Source organism: Pelodiscus sinensis, chromosome 29 (genome assembly GCF_052426305.1).
Source record: "Pelodiscus sinensis isolate ZL-2025 chromosome 29, ASM5242630v1, whole genome shotgun sequence".
NCBI lineage: Eukaryota > Metazoa > Chordata > Testudines > Trionychidae > Pelodiscus > Pelodiscus sinensis.
This window is the reverse complement of record NC_143080.1, coordinates 5,384,920-5,405,550: the sequence shown is the minus strand read 5'-3', so window position 1 is coordinate 5,405,550 and position 20,631 is coordinate 5,384,920. Positions and strand designations below refer to the sequence as shown.

Sequence of the window (20,631 nt, the reverse complement as noted above, 5' to 3'; positions counted from 1 at the left end):
GTGCTGCACATGCCCAGCTCTGGCTGCTCAGCCCTGCAGCTGTCCCTACGCAGCTACCTACTGGTTGCTGTGGAGAGAGGCTGGCCCTTGGCCAGCTGTACTTGGCTCCTCCTTGATCTCTCTGGGCTTTCCCTCTTGCAGCTCACCTGGGCTGGGAGGAGAATACACCTGGCAGTGTGGCGCACGGGGGAAGGCAGGTGTGGCCGGCCTGACCCAGCGTAGGCGAGCCGATGTTAAAAGGGAGGCACCAGCAGGGCTGAGACCTTGCATACACCCCGCCTCGCCCTGGTTCACAGAGCACAGAGTGGCCAAAGGAGGCATCCCAGCAGGGAAGACGCAAGGAACTGCAGCTCAGGTACCTGCTTCCGTGGCTGACAGTGCCGCCTTCCTCGCTTGCTCCGTCTTTCTAAAGCCTCTTTCCAACACAGCTTCCCATTTCATGTTGCTTCCCGTTGCATCGGCTCTTCTTGCCCTTTCCTCTCGTGCTCCTGCGCCTGCTGCTTCGGGGTTAGCTGCTGATTTCTTTCCTGCCTCGACTGTTTTTTTGGTCCCCCTGAGAGCAAATATCCGGTAGAGATGTCAAACGAGCCAGGACACAGGGGTTCGTGTGTGAACAGCGCAGCGGACTGGCACAGACACCAGTCGGATTTACGCGGGGCTGGGGCGTTGGAAGGGGTGCTAGACATCACAGCGCTTTTTCTTTATCCGAAGCCCAGGGAGAATATTTGTGTCTTACTGTTCTCAGGTTTTGTTTTATTCTATTCTTGACAATGATTTTCCTTCCCTGGTCAGGGTGTGGGCATATGTCACCACTGAGGGATGCAGGCATGTCACACCGGGGGCATCACTCCTGGGTCCACTGACACCTGCTTAGCCTACAGAAATAGCACAGCCTGGGACACCCCCCCCCCCCCAAGCTGCAGGCAATAAAGCCCCCCCACACACACACTCATCCCTGGTAGTGAGAAGTTTGCCTTGCTAGGTCTCTGGGCCCGGGAGCCAAAGGAACGGTCCATTACTCAAAGGCAGGTAAGACTGCAGCCTGGGAAAGGCAGAGGGAATGAGACATTCTGCAGGCTCAGGAGGGGCTAAGGGGTGGCGAGCCAGCCTGGAGAGAGGCTATTGACCAAAGCATAGGCCCCTTGTTTTGTTTTCTGAGCAGGGCATTAGGCTGTATGATTTCTAGTGTGGTGGCGATTAGCGGTGCCAGCTGACCTCACTGGGCTGAGCCCTGTCTGGGCACAAGAGACGGGCCCAGCCCCGAAGAGTTTCCAGTCGAAATTGACAAGCCCTGCCCAGGGCTGGATGGGAAGCAAGGTCTCAGCTTGGCCCCGTGCTCTGGCCACTGCCACCGTTGGGGGTTGTACTGTTTAAAAAAGGAGCGTGGCCAGCGCACGAGGGGCGGAGGGACCCACGCTTTGCAGTTCACGGTGCAGGGGGACAACTTCCTGGTAAGGGATTTTCTAGGATATGAACCCACAGAAAACCAAGCACTTCTGGGTTAGACTCCCCCAAGGCAAAAGGATGGAGGGCCAGTGCAAGGAAAGGCTGTGCCCTGTCATCTCAATGCACAGGAACCTGCCCCCAGCTTTTCCAGAGGTCAGACAGCCCTCTTTCTCCCCACCGCCCATGTCCTGGCCCTTCCCTTCCTATGAAATACTCTCTCGTAGCTGCTGCTCGCTGGGCGTGGCTACCGTCTAACCCAACAACATGCTCAGGGAAATAAGACTCCGTTCTCTTAGAGACTTTTCACTCAGGACACTTTACCAAGGAAGGCCAGCACCATTTCCTCGTTTTACAGATGTGGAAACTGAGGCACAAGCAAGGGGACGTGATAGAAAATCTAGGCTGTGGTGCATGATGTTACCTCTGGAGTGGAAAAGACTCCAGTCTAAGTCTCACATCCCAGATGTTCCCTGATTAGCTAGAATTGGGCAGATTCGTTTATTTCACTTTATCTGGACAGAAATCTGCTTTTTTTTTTTTTTTTTTTTTGCTTTCCTGAGTGTTCAGCTGCCGTTCTCCCCACTGTCAAACTAGGGAAGTGCCTGCAAACTTTTGGAAGGTTCCCCCTTATTTTCTCCACTCATCTGAGGAAGTGGGTTGTGCCCATGAAAGCTCATGATCCTATATATTTGTTTTGTTAGTCTCTATGGGGCTACAGGTCAGCCCCCTACCATTTGTCTGGCAGCCACGGAGACAGCTGCAGAGTCTAGGTAGGGCAGCTGTGCGGAGGATTGTTCTGGTCAGAGTCTCTTTTCACTGGGGCGGAGGTGAGGTATGGGAGGGCTGGGTCGCGAGCAACGTAGCAATTTGAATATTGCCAGCTTTGAATGTTCCAAACTCCAGAGTCCAGCTCCAAAAGTCCTGGGGTTGGCTTCACGGTTCTGAAATGTTACCAATCAAAATACAAATGTGGGGGGTTGGGTTTCTTGTCATCTCTTTTTTTTTTTTAATGTAGGGATCATGTGTATAAACTTTTCTCTGCAAGTGGGGTGGGTGGGGAGAGGGCTAAAAACTTTTTCCAAATGTTCTGCGATCATCCTGTGATTCCATGAGGTGGCGCTTTAAGGGAACAACCAAACTGTCAGACTCTCGATTAAAACGTGAAAGTTGCTGACACCACGCCGGGTTCCTAGAAGGCTCCTTGGGACTACTGACTATACAGCGTCATCCCTGTCCTCAGCATCCCTGCCACCTGAACACTCAACCTCCACTTCTACACGCAACCGTCATGCTGTCGACTTCTGGACCCGCCCGCTCCGATGTGCTAACACCCTGATAGCCACGGGCATATTCATATTTGCTATGTGATATGGCTGCTCAGCTCAGCAATCAAAACACAGCCATGGAGACTGTTTTCCTCGGCTCCGCTGACACGCCCTGTTAATCCGGGCAAGTCCTAGAACAGGCCTCCGATGACTAAGGAGGGTGTAGTTTTCCCTGCTCACGTCTCCTTCCTTTTGCTGTTGAACGAGCCTGTCACTGAAGGTGCTCCAGGGAGTGCATTTTAGGGAAAAATCGTCATCCGTCTGCCATTTGCGAACCTCCTCTTAACTCCCAGTGGGCTGGCAAATAAACTCTTCCTCCAGCAGAGCTGGTCTGAATATGCAAGAGTGTGGGGTGTCCTGGGTGGAAAGTATCAAAGAGAAAACATCCGATCAGTGTGCAGCAGCGGTCAAAAAACCAGATCGAATGTGGGCATCTTTTAAAAAAAGGGATAGAGAATAAGACATTTATTGCCTCTGAATAAAACCCTGGCATGCCCACATCTGGAATCCTGTCTACAGATGCGGCTGCCCCATCTCAAAGAAGCTCTCTTGGCACTGGAAAAGGTTCAGAAAAGGGCAACCAAAATGTTTAGGGGTTTGGAACAGGGATGTGAAATATCGGTTAATTGAATAGTCGAGTACCCTCATCAATTCTTATCGGTTATTCGGCTAGTCTATAGTCCCCGGGCATGGGGCCAACAGCTAGTGTGCTCCAGCCCTGCTCCTGGGGGGCCTCTGCAACCCTGTGCTGCTGCCTCTGTATCAGAGGCAGCAACCTGGGTTGCCAGAAGAGAGCTGGTTCGTGAGGGGAGCCAGTCTAAAACAGAGGCTTGAGCTGCTGCCTCTGATACAGAGGGGTGGGAGGGTCTGAGCTCTCAGACCCACCATGAGCCAGAACTGAGCCGAGCTGCCTGCCCGCAGGGCTCCTAATACACTTTAAATGCAGCACTGCAGTGCAGGTAGGTCCTGTACCCGGTACAAGCTGGGACTGAGCCATGCTACTGGCCAGCCTGCTAAAAAATTTACTTGGCGGGGAGGGAGTGTAGTCTATAGCATTAACCTATAAGCTTATGGTTAATCGACTCCACTATTACATCCCTAGTTTGGAACGGCTGCCTTATACATTAAAAAGATGGGGACATTTCAGATTAGAAAAGAGGAGACTAAGTGGGGATATGATAGAAGTCTATAAAATCATGACAGGTGTGGAGAAAGTGAATAAGGAAAAGTTATTTACTTGTTCCCATAACGTAAGAACTAAAGGGTCAGCAAATGAAATTAATAGGTAGCAGGTTTAAAACAAACAAAAAGAAAGGACTACTTCATGCAACATACAACTTGTGGAACTCCTTGCCAAAGGATGTGGTAAAGGCCAGGACTTTAACAGGGTTCAAAAAAGAACTAGATACATTCATGGAGGATAGGAATGCTTATAAGCCAGGATGGGCAGGAATGGTGTCTTTAGCCTGTTTGTCAGAGGCTGGGAATGGGTGACCTGGAAGGGATTCACTTAATTACTTGTTCTGTTCACTCCCTGTGGAGGCACCTGGAATTTGCCACTGTTGGCAGACAGGATACTGGGCTAGATGGACCTTTGGTCTGAACCAGTACGGCCGTTCTTGTGTTCGCGGCTGGAGCGTTTTTCTGCCCTGCTGGTGTCTAACCCATGGTGGTGTGAGATGCTGCTGGAAGGTTCTGTGTACAGTCAAATTCTCTCCCCGAGACAGGGCAGGAGGTAGCAGCAGGGGATTTGAGGCCACGACGAGTGTGTGGCAGCATTGGAATGGAGGTCGGGTTAATCACCGAACGGTGACAGAATGAAAGCCAGGCCAGCGTGTGAGAGTCTGAGCGAGAGAGAAGGCAGCAGGAGCCTCTGAGTGAGGCTGACAGGGAATGGGACACGGCCAATAGCAAACACCTCTGCAGACCAGTGTCACGGCGTTTGCCCCCATGTGTCTTTGTCGTCCTTGTGTGTCAGTGGAAGGTTTGGGACTTGCCACTGGCTGTGGACTGTTTCTTAGCTCCACCGTAGAGGCCCATGTTTGATTGTGTGACCCTCAGGCCATGCACGCTGAGAAATTAGATAAAAGCATAAAATACTCTTGCAGGAAGGTTGCAACGTAACACATCTGGGTGCCTTGGCACACGAGGCAAAACAGCGAGAGAGAAAACAGGCTGCTCCCTAAGGCAGCAAGGTATGATGCACGCAACCTCGTTCTAACCCGGATCTTTGCAGACACTCTGATGAAAGACCCAGGCATAAAAGACCTGCCTCCTTGCAGGGTGTGGAGAAGAGGGTCAGACTTCCAAATAATCTGGACAAACTGGAGAAATGGAGGTAAATAGGATGAAGAAATGATCTGGACAAACTGGAGGTAAACAAGATGAAGTTTAATAAGGACAAAGGCAAAGTGCTCCACTTAGGGAGGAACGATCAGTTTCACACGAACAAAATGGGAAGTGACTATCTAGGAGCACAGCAGAAAGAGATCTCGGAGACATAGTGGACCACAAGCTAAATAAGAGTCAACAGTGTGATACCGTTGCCAAAAAAAAAAATTCGCTTACTTGCCGGGATGTATTAGCAGAAGTATTGTAAACAAGAAACGAGAAGTAATTCTTCCGCCTGAATACACGCTGATTATGCTGATTGTGTCTAGTTGTGGGTGTCACATTAAGATGTGGACAAACTAGAAAAAAAATCCAGAGAAGAGCACCAAAACACAACTAAAGGTCTAGAAAACATGACCTATGAGGGAAGATTGAAAGAACTGGGTTTGTTTAACCTGGAAAAGAGAAGGCTGAGAAGGGGACATGACAGCAGCTTCCAAGTGCCTAAAAGGTGTTACAAGGAGGAGGGAGAAAAATTGTTCTCCTTGATCTCTGATGATAGGACGAGAAGCAATGGGCTTAAACTGCAGCAAGGGAGGCTTAGGTTGGACATTAGGAAAAACTTCCTTACTGTGGTTAAACACTAGAATAAATTGCCTAGGGAGGTTGTGGAGTCTCCATCACAGGAGGCTAGGCAATCCCTTGTCAGGGGTGACCTAGACGGTGCTTGGTCCTGCGGTGAGGGCAGGGGACTGGACTTGATGACCTCTCGAGGTCCCTTCCAGTCCTACTATTCCATGATTCTACAATGCAATGGATTTCCAGAGGCATAATAGCCACGGTCCCTTTGAGGAATTCTATGTACGCAGCATATGTGTTGTTGGAGGATTAAACATTACTCTTGAACCCTTCACTACTGGTCTTCCTGCCTGCTGGGTTCACATTACAGCTTATTTACACCACTTTAGACTACAGGCCGGCCACCCTGGTTGCAAAGGAGCTAAGTGAGCTTGAAACATCCATTTCTCCTTCAGTCAAAGGCGCCTCTCCTGTCTCTTGCTGAGATACAATGAACATGACTCACGAGGCGGGTGCCACATACAGACATGAGCAGAGGGGCTTATTCACGAGCACCGTTCCTCTTTCCTGTTCCCACGTGTCTCCCTCTGAAACAGTGAGTCCTACAGGCGTGTGTTGGGTTGAGGTTATATAAGTCATAGAGGGTAACACGCCGGCTCGTTTCAAGGAATGTCAGTCATCCCTCTAGCGGCTCTCCCCAGCCTGCAGGGCCGTTTACTCACTGCTTGCCAGACATGACGCGCTGGGCTCCTCCGCCCAAGCCCCGGGTTGCAAACTCGGGGCTATGAGCAATGGGATGGTTTCTTCATCCCTTACCTCAGTCGTTAATGAAATCACAACAAGGTGAATTCATGTAAAGTCCTGTGGTCACAGAAGATGCCCGGAGAGACCGTCTTGTATTACATCGACACATGTAATCCACTGCTCCGGGTCTATGCCCCATCCTGATGCACACAGGATATGAATGTTAGACCTCCCAGCTCCAATGTATAGCAAGGGAGTGTCTATACTGTGCCGGTAGCTAGAAAGAAGCTATGCAAATGGCATCACTTATTTCGAGTCAATTTCAAAACAGCGTATTTCGAAATTTGGCGCTGTCTGCAAGGCACTTATTTTGAAACAAACCGCTATTCCGAAAAGTCCCTGACTCCTCGTGGAATGAGGTTTACAGGGACGTCGGAATAGCGAGCCCGTTATATTTCAGAATGACAGGCGTGCTCAAAAGACACGGAATAGCTATTTCAGGATACCGCCGGCGTATCCGAAATAGCTCCGCGGTGTAGACACAGCCCTCCGCACCTTGGGCTTTTAACGCTGCAGGTCCCAGGATCCCCGTTACGATCCAGAGGGCAGTTATACAGCCATCTATAATGATTACGAAGTTTAAAACTGGATCTAAATTTTCCCAAAGCCCTGGACCTGGTAGGAGGTGGGGGGGGGGGGCGGATTTCAGATCTGGCACTTTGGTTCTGGCCCCTCTCCAATAAAAACCCTTCACTAAGGATGCAGCGAATTCACTCCTTTGTTGTTCTGCTGGATGCCAAATGTTAGCTCTTGTGGGGCGTTGACTATAAACATGCGGGACGAGGCCAAACTTAGTTTGTAGCGGGTTGTGAAGTGGGGTTTTAGAGGGTAACGTCTATTGGTAGGTTCAGTGCACAGGCTGTATTTCACGCCAGCTGAGTCTGAGGAAGAATGCAAAGGAATATATAAGCTCTTTGGAATGTAATCTGTCCCCATCCGCCCCCCCCGGCATAAGACATGCAGCAGGGGGTCTGATTTCTGTTCCTAACAACCTCACAAGATTCCTTGTTTTTATTAATAAGTAGCAGAAACATCCATGGTAGCCAGGCTGATTGGGAAAACTGGGGGAGTAGCCTGGGGCAGGTAGCTGGCTTTGGAACACAAACCAAACACAGGCCGGGGCGAGCCAGAGCGTCACTTTCACCAGGTTCCCAGAGCGACACTTCAGACTTCACCAGTGAACCGGTGGGACGACGCACGTCCGATCCAAACGGGAAACCAGCCCAGCCCTTCCACCCGTGTTGGGGTTAGTTGCCGATCACGGCCCCCTTTAAGAGGGCCCCAGCTTTCTCAGGAGCCCTGCAAAGTGCTAGGTGGTGAAGGACCCAGGGTGCGGGACAGTTCGGGTTTAGAACATAACAACGTAAGAACGGCCGTACTGAGTCAGACCAAAGGTCCTTCTAGCCCAGTATCCTGTCTGCTGACAGTGGCCAGCACCAAGTGCCCCAGAGAGGTTGGACTGAAGACAACGATCAAGCAATTTGTCTCCTGCCATCTCTCTCCAGCCTCTGACAAACAGAGGCCAGGAACACCATTTTATCCCCTGGCTAATAGCCTTTTATGGACCTAACCTCCATGAAATTATCTAGCTTCTCTTTAAACTCTATTATAGTCCTAGCCTTCACAGCCTCCTCTGGCAAGGAGTTCCACAGGTTGGCTACATGCTGTGTGAAGAAGAACTTTCTTTTATTAGTTTTAAACCTGCTACCCATTAGCAGGTTTGGAAGGCTTTGCTGGAAAAGAACGGTTTTAGGGTGAGTTTGTAACGAGTTTGGGTCCTGAGGTCTCAGGATTGGAGCTAGCAAAGCATTTTCTGTTGTTCTGAGTCTGTGAGCTCCTTCGCTTTGGCTGTTCTCACCTATTAGCCCATAAATCCTACTGCTTGTACTTAGTCAAATCACTTTTATTTTCCATCAAGCCCAGCGTGAATAATTGTCACGGGGGGAGGGGGGGGAGTGGATCCATATGCACATTCCCCCTCTCATTGCTAAAGGGGGCTTATCTAACTAATTCATTGGGGTTCTGATCCCATTTAGGGAGTAGTATCCTGGGAAGTTTTGCCCAAAACTGCATTTTCCTTGGACCTGAAGAGATTCAGTGTCTATACTGCTTCACGGTGGGGAGGGGGAGTGATTCCCAGCTTGGGGCCTTGGCTGGGGGGAGGCCAGGGAGCTGGCCCAGCAGCACCGAGCATTGAGAAGCCCCAGAGAGGAAATAGGAGGGTGGCAGTGGCCGTGTCAGCACCCCAGAAATCACCCCCCAGGGGTCGCCTGTGACCTCACCCCATCACAGTGTCATTCTCAGCCTAGGCCAAGGTAGGGTGCAAATGGGGAGGGGGACATTCAGCTGTCCGGAGCATTTGGGGCAGGGTCTGTTGGCCACCGAGAAGCTGTCCGGGCGGGGGTGGGGTTTGCAGCTTGCCGGAATGCCCCCAAGCACTCGGACCATGCATTGCTGGGAAGGGAAATGTGAAAAGTGGCTTTCTTTTCTTTTTTTTCTTTTTTTTTTATGTGCAGGTAGAATTCTAGGGGTGAGATTCAGCCGCTGAAAGACGTTCCTGCTCCCAGAGAGCCCAGTGTCTAACGGTTTGCTCTTTGCATTCTTTAGATTCCCTTGCCGGGCCACCAGCAGGCTAGCGGAAAGGTTCGTCGTGGCCTTTGGTGGAGGCAGGCCCGTGGAGAACTCCCTCCGCGGCTGGGCGGGGCGGCGCTCCCAGACTGACCGTTGAGGCCGGCAGCCGAAGCAATGTCGCAGGTCATCCCCAACCACGTGCTGCGGGTGGGCCAGACGATCTGCGTGGCCTCGGCGGAGGAGAGCAGAAGCTTGCACCCCACCGGGGGCCCCGGCTGCTCCATCTTGCCTACAAAGTGTTCGTATTTTTCGCCCGAGGGGTGGGTCAGCCAGCCCATGATGGCGCCAAGCAAAGCACATCAGCTGCCCAGTGGGGAACCGCGGGGATCTAACTCCGGGAGAGAACATCTGGGCGCCTCTTTGGAAAGGGCCGCTCCTGCCCATCAGCCAAAGGGCGAGTCTGAGCCCCAGGCGACTCCGGATGCCAGTCCAGTGTCTCCGACTCTAGACGTGTCGATAGAAAGTTTGAACCAACTCATCCTTGAAATCGACCCGACCTTTCAGCCCCTCTCGCCCAGACCAGACAGCAGCAAGAAGCACCCTGCCCAACACATGTATCCTGGTGACGCAGCTGCGGCCAAGAAACCCGACCCCGACTCAGTAGGTGAGGTAAAGGCAGCTGAACCGGTGCAGGGCGAGCTCAGCCCTAGCGAAGTTGCGTGAACATCCCAAAGCATTTCCGTGCATTGCACGGGCCCCGTGCAAGCCCAGAGAATTCCCCCTGGTGCGGGGGGAGGGAGGGACGACACAAGGCAGACGTGCTGTCCAAGTCCTCCCACAGGGCACTGGTGAAACATGTTACCTGCAGCATGACCAGGGTTGGGATGTGATTTTTCTTCCCTATCACATCAGGGCAGGCAAACCAATTTTGTGGTTGGACTGGCAAGTTTTCTAACTTCTGTGGAGCCCCCCCCCCCCCCCCCCGCCCATTACCCTAGAATCTGTGGCCCCTCTTCCTCTGTTATCCTCAGGACCCCTCTGTGCTGCTGGGCAGAGCTAGCCTCCCCATTTCACAGCAGGGAAACTGAGGCACGGATTGGCGAGATGACTTCCAGGCATTCGTGGAGGAGCTAATGGCTTTTGAGCAGCCGGCTGGGGTTAAAGCCAGGGCAGGTGTGCAGCGCAGTGAGGGGCTCCCGGGGAAGGCAGGCGCTCAGAAGTGAAGTGCAGGGTGTGAGTGCATTAGCATAGAGGTCAGGGCAGCTGGAGCCTGCACGCGTGGGCCTCAGAAGAGGCGCGTCTGAGTGTTTTGTCCTGCTGTTTCTCACCTTGGGGCAGGCTGGTTGAGGGGCTGAGGGCTCGGAGTTCCGTTTGCAGCCTGGCTGCAGAATTCTTGGGGGACCTGGGGCCACTCTGCTAGGCTGGCGTTTCCAGTGCACCTCCGCTCTCATTTAGGGCCCCAAAGGAGGGGGTGGACACCCAGCAGCGCCCCTTGCGTCAGGCGCACAGCCAGCAAAGCTTAGCCACCAGGCCTGGTTCCCGGGCACGCTGGTGGATGCAACACCCACCATCACCCCCACGGCTGCCACCTGCTGCAGAGCCGGCCTTCTCCATAGGCAGAATACGCACCTGCATAGGGCACCCCTGGTCTTAACGCCCATCCACCCACCTCGTCCTATCCCAGTTCCGTGGCTCGGCTTCCTCCTGAGAGCATCTAGTTAGCTTAACAGCGGCGATTAGCAGAACCTGCAAAAGAGCCAGTTGAGTGGGAACTCAGCCGTTTAACAGTCAACAGGGCCTTAGTTTAAAATGTGCTTTAAAAATAGTTCATTCATGTGGTACTGAAGATTGTAAAAATCTCTCCCCCCCCCCACCATGAACATGGGTCAGACCAATGATCCATCTAGCCCAGTCTCCTGTCCGCCGACAGTGGCCAAAGCTAGATGCCCCAGAGGGAGGGATCACAACACGGAATCATCACGTCATCCCTCTCCTGTCATCCATTCCCAGACAAACAGAGGCTAGGGACACCATCCTGGCTAATAGCCATTGATGGACCTAACCTCCATAAATCTATCTGGCTCTTTTTTGAACCCTGTTAAAATCCTAGTCTTCACCACATCCTCTAGCAGGGAGTTCCACAGGTTGACTGTGCGCTGAGTGAAGAAAAACTTCCTTTTGTATGTTTTAAACCTGCTACCTATTATTCCCACAATATAAGAACAAGGGGTCACCAAAGGAGATTAAGAAAATAACTTTTCCTTCTTTACTTTTTCCACACCTGTCATGATTTTATAGACCTTGATCCTATCCCCCTTTAGTCGCCTCTTTTCTAAGCTGAAAAGTCCAAGTCTTTTTAATCTCTCTTCATATGGGTCCTGTTCCAAACCCCGAATCATTTTTGTTGCCCTTTTCTGAACCTTTTTCAATGCCAAGTGATCTTATTTGAGATGGGGCACAGGGACCCAGTTGAAGAGCACTGGCCCCATAAATCCTCAGGATGGCCCTGGCCACAGCCATGCGTTCGTTCCTAAAAAAACCTTTTAGTGTGTGCTTGTCTTCTGTGCTTTACCTTGTCAGGGGGCAGCACTCGCTCTCCCAGCAAAGGCAATCGTGTCAGGGGCAGCTGACGGCGCCGGAGCGCCAGCCTGTGCACAAGGAACCACGGGGAGTGTTTCCTTTGCAACATGTTGGTTGCAAATCCGCCATCTGTCTGCGAATTCCTTTGCAAGGAAGAGAGTCCAGGGAGGGATTGAGGCTTGCCCAAGGTAGCACGCTGAGCCAAGACTCTCCAGGCCGCGGGAGCCCCCGAGAAATTATTCCCGCAGAGGCTCTGGAGACGTGTCAGAGTTTTGTCTTGTCACTCTTGTTGGGTGACAATTGTGGGGGGGCGGATTAACCTTTGGCTCGGGGAGAGTTTGCGTGAGCCACGCTGTGTTCGTGTTCCAGAGTTTCAGAGGGGGTGAGTCTGTAACAGGAAAAACTTTAAAAAAAACAACACCGCTGGGTGCGTGTGAGCATCAGCGCCGCAGCAAAGGGTCTGTGGTATGGCACAGCTAGGAACCCATTCGGCTCCACTAACCCCAGGCTGTTGGTTTGAAGTCACACCCTGCTGCTGCTTGGGGCCAAAACATTAGCCAAGAATGTGGCTAGTCTTCACCACATCCTCTGGCAAGGAGTTCCCCAGGTTGACTGTGTGCTGAGTGAAGAAAAACTTCCTTCTTTTTTTTTAAACCTGCTGCCTATTAATTTCCTTTGGTGACCCTTTGTTCTTATATTGTGGGAATAAGTAAACAACTTTTCTTTCTTCACTTTTTCCACACCTGTCATGATTTTATAGACCCCGATCATATCCCCCCTTAGTCTCCTCTTTTCTAAGCTGAAAAGTCCAAGTCTTTTTAATCTCTCTGCCTATCGGTCCTGTTCCAAACCCCAAATCATTTTTGTTGCCCTTTTCTGAAACTTTTTCAATGCTGAGAAATCTTATTTGAGATGGGGCACAGGGACCCAGTTTAAGAGCACTTGGCCCCATAAATCCACAGGATGGCCCTGGCTTGGATTTAAGCATGAAACCTGTCCCAGAGGAAAGAACTGTAAGGCAGGCAGCAGCCAGCTGGGTTCAAGCGATGGCCCCACAACAGCCAAGTACACACAGTGTGTCCAGGCGGGAGCTAGTCGCAAGGGCTCGGAACACTAATGAACTGCCCCTGGGAGAAGCTGGTGTCAGAGCCCTGGATGGGTATCTACGGTAGGGTGACAGCTGCTCTTTAGCAATAGTGTGGAGGGGAGAGATTGGGGCATGGGATAGAAGTGCTGGGTTTTTATTTGTAGTCGGGGTGTCTCTTAAACAGTGTTTCTTAAACTTTTTAAGAGCGAGGAACACCAAACGATAATTTTTTTTCTGAGGAACACCAAGGATTTTTTGTTGGGGGGGGGGGGAGAGGCTGGGGAAACGTTATTGAGCCCCCCCCCCCAAAAAAGGGGTCACCTGCCCCTTTAAGGGCAGCCATTTTGAACGCTGTTGTTCTCCGCAGCACACCGGTGTGCTGCGGAACACAGTTTAAGAAGCACTGCTCTAAAGGACTTGACCAGCTTCCAGCGGATCCTGCAACCCTGTCACTCTAGGAGGATGCACCACCTTGAACATTCCCCGGCTGATGTGGCTCACGCCCTCGGCTGCATGCTCGGACAGATCTGAGTTGCAGCGGCAGCTCAGCCCAGCCCAGTTCTGGCCCGTGGGGCTGCAGGGCTGGTGTTATCTGCTGCAGGAGTTGTGCTCTCTGTACGCTGGGCCTTCGAGCATCCACTCAGGAGAGATCCCAAAGCAGCCCAGCTGATTAGCAGAGCGCCCGCAGCTAGGTTTTATATTTCTACTGGTGGTGCACATGATTCAGTGCGCATACAATTTTATTCCGCACGCGGATGGAAAAGATTAGCGGAAGCATTGCCCAGCGTTGCTGTGTCAGCCTTTTAGCCAGGAGGGCTGCGGGTGCTGATGTGCTGCAGATCCAGCTCCCTTTTGCATGTTATCTAAACACAGCCCGATTTGCTTTAACATTGGTTCCTCAACGCTAGACAGATTCACAAGCCCAGTAAACTGTCTGCCTGTGCTTGCCTAGGGGCCTGGCACCAAGGAGGCAGCCAAAGAGTAACGTTTGTGCCGACTTGCCCTGGAACCTGATGCCTTCGAGGCACAGTTGTTCCTTGCAATAAACAGTGACTGTAGTCTTTGGCAGTGACCCATCCTCCCACAGCCATCTCTTCTCCCTCACCACACACGACAGGGCAGCAGCCAGGCATGTGACATTACCGACAAGGAAACTCAAGACTTTTAAGAGCATTTTTTATTACAGCAGCAAAAAAACAAAAGAAACCGGAACAAACAAACAAAATTCCATCCTCTTGATGCCTTTAAAATTAACACGAAGAATCGGCCTGGCTTCAAAGGCATGGCCAGAGCCAGCGGCTGGAGCCTGACACTAGCCACAGTCAGGTTAGAAACGGGGTGCCCGGTTTTAACAGGGCAGGTGATTTCTGAGTGGCACTGCTTACCCAGGGGGATGGCGGATTTGCCATCATCTGAAGTCTTGAGAGCTGGCTGCAGTGCCTCTTTCTAAAAGCGGCGGTAGTTCTGCCAGAAGCTGTGAGATTACAGCGGGGGGAAGTCTGGCCTGTGCTAGGCACAAGTCAGATATCATAGCCGTTCCCCCTGGGTGTCAAACCTAGGAATCTATTCGTACTTGGGGGGAGGGCTCAGAATCCTGGCTCGTGCAGTTCCCTAGGGAGGGGGTGGAATCTCCATCCCTAGAGGTGTTTAAGTCCCGGCTTGACCAAGCCCTGGCTGGCATGATTGAGTTAGGGTTGGTCCTGCTGTTAGCAGGGGATTGGACTCGTGACCTCCAGAGGTCTCTTCCAACCCTCGGAGTCTATGATGATGTGCTAGAAGTCACATGAAGCAGCATAGAACCCAGGAGTCCTGTCTCCTGGCCCTTCCCTCCCCCCATCTCGGCTCTAACCACTAGACCCTCCCCTCCTGGAGGCAGGAATAGAGCATCTTCGCTTCCAGAGCAAGAAGGCCATATAGTGTGAGTGCACAGGGCTGCAGAAATCTATGTTTTAATGTCAGGCTTTTCTGCAGGTGGCTGAGAAACAAACGTTTCCCCTTCACAAGGGGGCGGACAGACGCAGCAATACACTAATGCATGTGTGTCCTCTTGGGGTGCCCCATGAGCCCTGAAAGAGCAGGAAGCGGGGCAGAGATGTTCTGGGATAGAGGCTGGGGGGCACCTGCACAAGAGACCATGCATGGCCTTCAGAGCTATTTCTGTAATCAAAGGTCTTTGGCCCAAATTGGGGCGATGGAATCAGACAATTTCCTCTCTTGCAGTCCCAGGTCTGGCTGCTTTTGCTGCTGGAATGCTCCGGCTGCGATCGGACCAGCTAGAAATGTGCAGGGGCCTCCTAACAACCTGCTTTGCCCCGCACACAGGTCGCGCCCTGCCCTGTACAGTTCCCAGTGCCCTAGACATCCAGCCACGCCTGAGAGAGGGGTGAAATACGCCCTGTGCACATGGCCCAGGGCAACAATGGAGCTCCTCGGTGGTAGGCCAGGGCCAGAAAGCCCCTCCTGCCTCACACACCCTTTGCCCAGGCCTTGGATACAGGCGCTCCCTGGGGAGTAGCCAGATGTTTTTTTCTTTAGTCAGCTCCAGACAGCACTGCTGCTGCAGGAAGGCAAATAGAACCACCCACCCTCCGCGACAGGTATCAACAGGCACTTTGGAATCATCACGAAGAGGGCGCTGTGCACGCCGAGACGATTGTGTGTCTCCCGGCCTGGCGTGGCGCTGCTGCCATTAGGCCGGGGCGCTCCGCCTGTAATTAGGAGCAAGGCCTCAGCACTTCAGGGAGGCGAGCCAGGAATTGGCACCTGCATGGCACCTGGCCTGGTGATGTAGGGGTCATCAAAACTCTGGCAGGCTCTGTAGCCTTCCCTGTTTCTCCACACAAAGCCTTCAGCCCCAGAAGGGAATTAGCCACAGCCCACATGAAGTGTTGGCCTGCCTATGTTCCCTCTAATCTTTTCCATCCAAGTGCGGATTTATGCCATCAGCGTGCAGAATAATTTTTTCTCCGTGCACTGAGGCATGTGTGAATGTGCACCACCCAGTAGAAACAAACACTTAGCTGTGGGCGCCCTGCTAATCCACTGGGTGGCATTTGAATCTCTCCTGAATGGCTGTACTAGGGCCCAGCTTACAGGGAACACTGCACACTAGGGCAGAAAGAGCTCTGGTGTGGGGTTGTATGTGGCACCGGGAATTGTTGGAAATTCCCACCAAACACACATGCCCTTTGCACTTGCAGGGGCTGGGTGCACTCACTCATGCAGAAAGTGCGCCTGCACAGGGTCCGGGTGCCGTTCGGTGGGAGCGCAGGGCCTGATCCTGACCCAGCTGCTCAGTGCTGTCAGAATATGAGGCGAAGGATCCAAAAGCTACCTAAGGGATTTGGGGGCCCGTCCGATCCCTTCTTGTTAATTGCTGCTCTTTTGTTCCTCCAGAGATCAAGTACATTGAAATGACTCCCGCCCGAGCCAGGAGCCACGAATCAATGCAGGGCTCGGCCAGCCCTTGCGTCACGCCGCTCTCCATGTCTCCCCAAAGCGGCTGCTTCCTGGTCCCAAGAGGGGTGCCACCCCGGGACAACTGCACCCCAAATGGCAGTGTGGTCTTCTCCGGGCCGGAGAGCACCCGGGCAGTTCCTCAAAGTGGGAGCTCCCCCCAGCCCTGCTACCGAGTGTCAGAAAGCGTATCCATCCCGCAGCGTGGTCAGAAGGACTGCATCTCCTACGGGCCAAACGCTTTCCTAGCCACCTCTCCGGGCCTGGAGAACTTACGGAAGGCTTTGTACCTTGCGCGAGCTTCTCAGCAAACCAGCAGGGTCTCCGTGCTCTCCACCAGCCCGGGATCAGACACCAGTTACGTGCTTGGCAGGTAAATCCCCCTTTGTTGTGTCTGCGCACTCAGCGTTGGTAGGGGACGTCCGCCAAGCACGGGCCAGGCTGGCGCGTTCCACCACCTGCCGTAGTTTTATGGAGCTGGCACCCTTCAAAGCCAGGGGGGGGGAGTGGGAGCAATACCCCCCTTCTTCGGCTTGTTGCACAGCGCGCAGGCTGGAAGACAAGCCCTGCAGTCTCCCTGTACTTTCTACTTTTCTTCCGCAGCAGCACCCAGTCGCTTCTCAACGACGACTCAGACTCTTACCCAAGTGCCCACAGACCGGCGGAGAGCCCGGTCGCTGTCGGCTTCTTCAGCAGCCCTAATCTCCCCTCCCCGAGCACCAGGGCTTTCAGTCCAGGTTCCGAGCCCAACCCAGCGAACGCCTCTTCCTCCCCGCCACTCCAGAAAGGCCATGCCAGCAGCTGCCCGCCCTCTCTCGTTACCTCCATGGCCGAGATCCCCATCCTGCTGGTCAACGGGTGTGTGGAATCTGGCGAGACGTCTTCCAGGGTGGCCAACGGTGTCCCAGGTTCCACCAAGCAGACGATCCCACCCCAGCCCAGCCCATCCTCCGGGACCAGCCGCGGGAACAAGACCTCTTCAGACACGTCTTTCTTCTCCTCGCATAGTAAGTTGGGCTTGTTTGGGTGGAGCTCTCTGGCGGTGAGTGAGAGTCTCCGGCAGGGAGAGTCCCTTTAGGTTGTGGTAGAAAGACAGGATAAAACGGGAGGTTGCGTTTCCACGTCCAATCAAGCTTTCGTTTATAAATTGTTAATATGTGAGGAGCTGCGTCCTTGAGGGTGAAAATGCCATCAGTCAGAGGCTATGTCGACAGAGGGATGCAAATCAAGCACTTTGAAAGTGCAAATGAAGCCGGGATTTAAATATCCCTTGCTTCATTTGCATAAACATGGCCGCTGCTTTTTTTTTTTTCGAAATGGAGCTTTTTCGAATAAAACCCAGCAGTCTAGACGCAATCTTTTGAAAATACAACCCTTTTTCAAAAGATCCTGTAAACCTCAAGGATCTTTCGGAAAAGGGTTGTATTTTCAAAAGATCGTGTCTAGATTGCCAGGTTGTTTTGTTTTTGTTTTTCGAAGAAGCTCCGTTTTGAAAAAAAGCGGTGGCCGTGTTTATGCTAATGAGGAATGGGATATTTAAATCCAAGCTTCATTAGCAGTTTGAATGTGCCTAAACCACATCTCTCTGTCAACAGAGGTGTAGTCTAGACACACCCAGAGTGTTATAGATGGTTATAAGTCACATATCTACTGGCGGTGGTTCACTGTCCCATGGAGTGGCACTTAGATTACTTAGAGTACCTCTAGACCAGGGGTGGCCAACCCACGGCTCACGAGTCGCATGCGGCTCCTCTCCCCCAAAAATGCAGCTTGTGAAGCCGCCCCTGCTTCCCTCCAAACAGCCCGCAGCTCCAGCGGCAATTTAAAATGGCGTCCGCAAGATGGTGGTGGCCAGTGGCAGCCTGCTGTGGCCAAAAAGCCTAAGCCAGTGTTTTTATAAAGGGGTAGTGTCCTTTTTTTTTTCTCTCTCTCTCTCTCTCAACAATTCTTTGCATTTTTTCCACCGCTGCCTCAGCTCTTTTGGTTTAATGGGTTGGCCACCCCTTGTCTAGACCAGAGTTTCTCAACCTTTTTTTGCTCATGGCCCCCTTCTGAGCCTCGTTTACCTCTGCGGCCCCCCTCATATCTGCTATTAGTTGGAAAAAAAGGTCCATAATTTACCTAATGTTCTGTTTTTTCCATGTGGCCCCCTAGAGGTAGGGCGTGGCCCCTGGGGAGCCATATGGCCCACAATTGAGAACCACCGGTCTAGAAGGTGGGGCTATTTCGGGATACCATAGGTATCCCGAAATAGCTACCCTACGTCTTTTAAATGCGCCCGTTATTTTGAAATATTTTTCAAAATAACGGGTGTGCTATTTTGGCATCCCTGTAACCCTCATTCCATGAGGGTAAGGGATGTGTAGAAATAGCGCATTATTTCAGAATTTGGTGCTGAATTTCAAAATCAGCTATTTTGAAATACAGTGGAAATAAGATACACAAATTGAGTAGCTTATTTCGAGTTTCGGGTGCTGTGTAGACGCAACCTTAGAGAGAATGAGTTTGCTCAGAGCCAGCTGGCTTTATAGCTCAAGTTGTCGAGGCTTCTACACTAAGCTCCCAGGTTTGGTTTGTTACACTCGTAAGCAACCTGTTGGACTCTCCGAAGATCTAGGATGATGGATGAATCATTTGTTGAAACAGCTGCTCATTTTAACCCTTATAAACTGGAACCCCAATATAAATTGTGACCATGAAAGCGTATGCATGAAGACTCTCTCCAGCCTCCAGAAATGTCCGAGTATCATTCTCCGAAAAAGGAGCAGGGTGGGTAAAAACTTCTAGTAACAATGAGGTTCCATAAAATTAGTGCACCCCCTTCTCAGCTAGCATGCACAAGGTCATTCCACTATAGCAGACGGAGCTTTGCTTATTTACACTGGCTGAGAATGTGACCCGTCATTTTTAATTTCATCCTTATTTCATTGCTAAGACTGTTCCTCCCTCCCTCCCCCAAATTTGTTTTTGGAGGACATCTAAAGCTATCAAAAGTTTGGGAAATACACGATTCCTAGTTCAAGAGTAAACAACTGGGCCATTGTTCTCTGGAATAGTTTACGGGGGCAGCTCCCGACAGAGATTTTTCATCTAGATTCTCATGGGAAAGGAAAGAGGGATGTCTCTCAACATAGCGCTCTCGACTTCAGTGGAGCTGGGCCGAAGCGCACAGCTGAGGAGCGGAGCCTATTATCTTTCTGATCTTGACTGGGGTTTGCCAAGAAGATAATGAAGTGGAGAGTGAGTTATGCTGGGAACCAGAAGGGAAGTTCTAAGTGAAAGGCTTGAGCAAACATTTAAACCCCAGCTCGGTTAAAAGAGAAACCGTCTTTGTTCGGGTTCCTGTCCCGTTAAAGTTGCCGGGGAAAAGGATCCCTGGCATCTAAGTACTTATAAACACGCCTATGCCCTTCTATAAAGAAAAGTGAGGTGTCATAGAATCATAGAATATTAGAACTGGAAGGGACCACAAGAGGTCATCAAGTCCAGCCCCCTGCTCTCATGGCGGGACCAAGCACCATCTAGATCAGGGATACTCAACATGCGGCCCACGGCCCGTTTGTTTGCGGCCTGCGGTGCAGTTTGGATTTACGCAGGACTCAACATGCGGCCCACGGGTGGGAGCCAAAACAAAAAAGTAGTCAATATCATGGTCTTCTGTTGATCTGTGTTTTAGTAGTTAAATTCCTGGACTGCCATTGCTCATGAAAAGTGCTGTCATATGGGTGGAAATCGGGTAACGATTGCGTGTTGTTAGTATCAGCTGAACTGACTTAAATGGGGCCTGTGTGTTGTGTAGTCTTGCCTTCATCTTTGTATTCATGCCCCTCAGTGTGAAAGAAGCTATTTGCATATATTTGCATATATATATGCCTGTATATGCAACCACACTTAAATTGAGGCCCTCAGCATGTGCTGTGAGTATCACTGTGGCCCCCAGGGCTTCCAAAGTTGAGTAGCTTGATCTAGATCATCCCTGATAGATGCCTATCCAACCTTCTCTTCAATATCTCCAGTGCTGGAGATTCCACAACCTCCTTAGGCATCCATGTGCCGTGCGTGAGGAAATGCTGCTGTCTGTTGCAGGTCCCTCCCAAGATGGTCAACCAACCATGAAGTTTGTGATGGACACGTCAAAATACTGGTTCAAGCCAAGCATAACGAGAGACCAAGGTAAAAGGAGAGAAGGTCTGGGGGCTAGCCCTAGCCCATTACCAAATCTACCCACCTGCATAGCTCTTGGAGAGCTGCTTGTCTCACGGGGCCACAAAGGGCTGGCAAAGTCTTGGGCATTCCAGAGGTCCCAGAGTGACCTATTTCCTAATTGCATCAGAACCCACCAAAACCTGACGTTAGAAACGTGGAAGAGCCTCTTGCCAGCCCAGAGATGGGGCTCCATCCAGATCAGGCCCTCGCTCTGGGCTTCAAGAGAAATTGAGTCAACCTGAGGTT

The 20,631-nt window shown here is 51.7% G+C and overlaps 1 protein-coding gene across 2 annotated transcripts in view; it reads left to right on the top strand.

The window, feature by feature from the left end:
* The first annotated feature begins 202 nt into the window (after window positions 1–202).
* The window catches only part of TNS4 (tensin 4), a 30,923-nt gene continuing 10,494 nt past the window's right edge, over window positions 203–20,631 (top strand). The window contains exons 1-5 of one of the 2 annotated variants that reach the window (XM_075911298.2): window positions 203–355; window positions 9,093–9,720; window positions 16,120–16,552; window positions 16,786–17,186; window positions 20,266–20,352. In XM_075911298.2, the coding sequence (XP_075767413.2) occupies window positions 9,231–9,720; window positions 16,120–16,552; window positions 16,786–17,186; window positions 20,266–20,352 (1,411 nt within the window). In that variant the 5' untranslated portion in view covers window positions 203–355; window positions 9,093–9,230. Of the gene's footprint in view, window positions 356–9,092; window positions 9,721–16,119; window positions 16,553–16,782; window positions 17,187–20,265; window positions 20,353–20,631 lie in introns of both variants that reach the window. The other variant, XM_075911297.2, reaches the window with a different exon arrangement.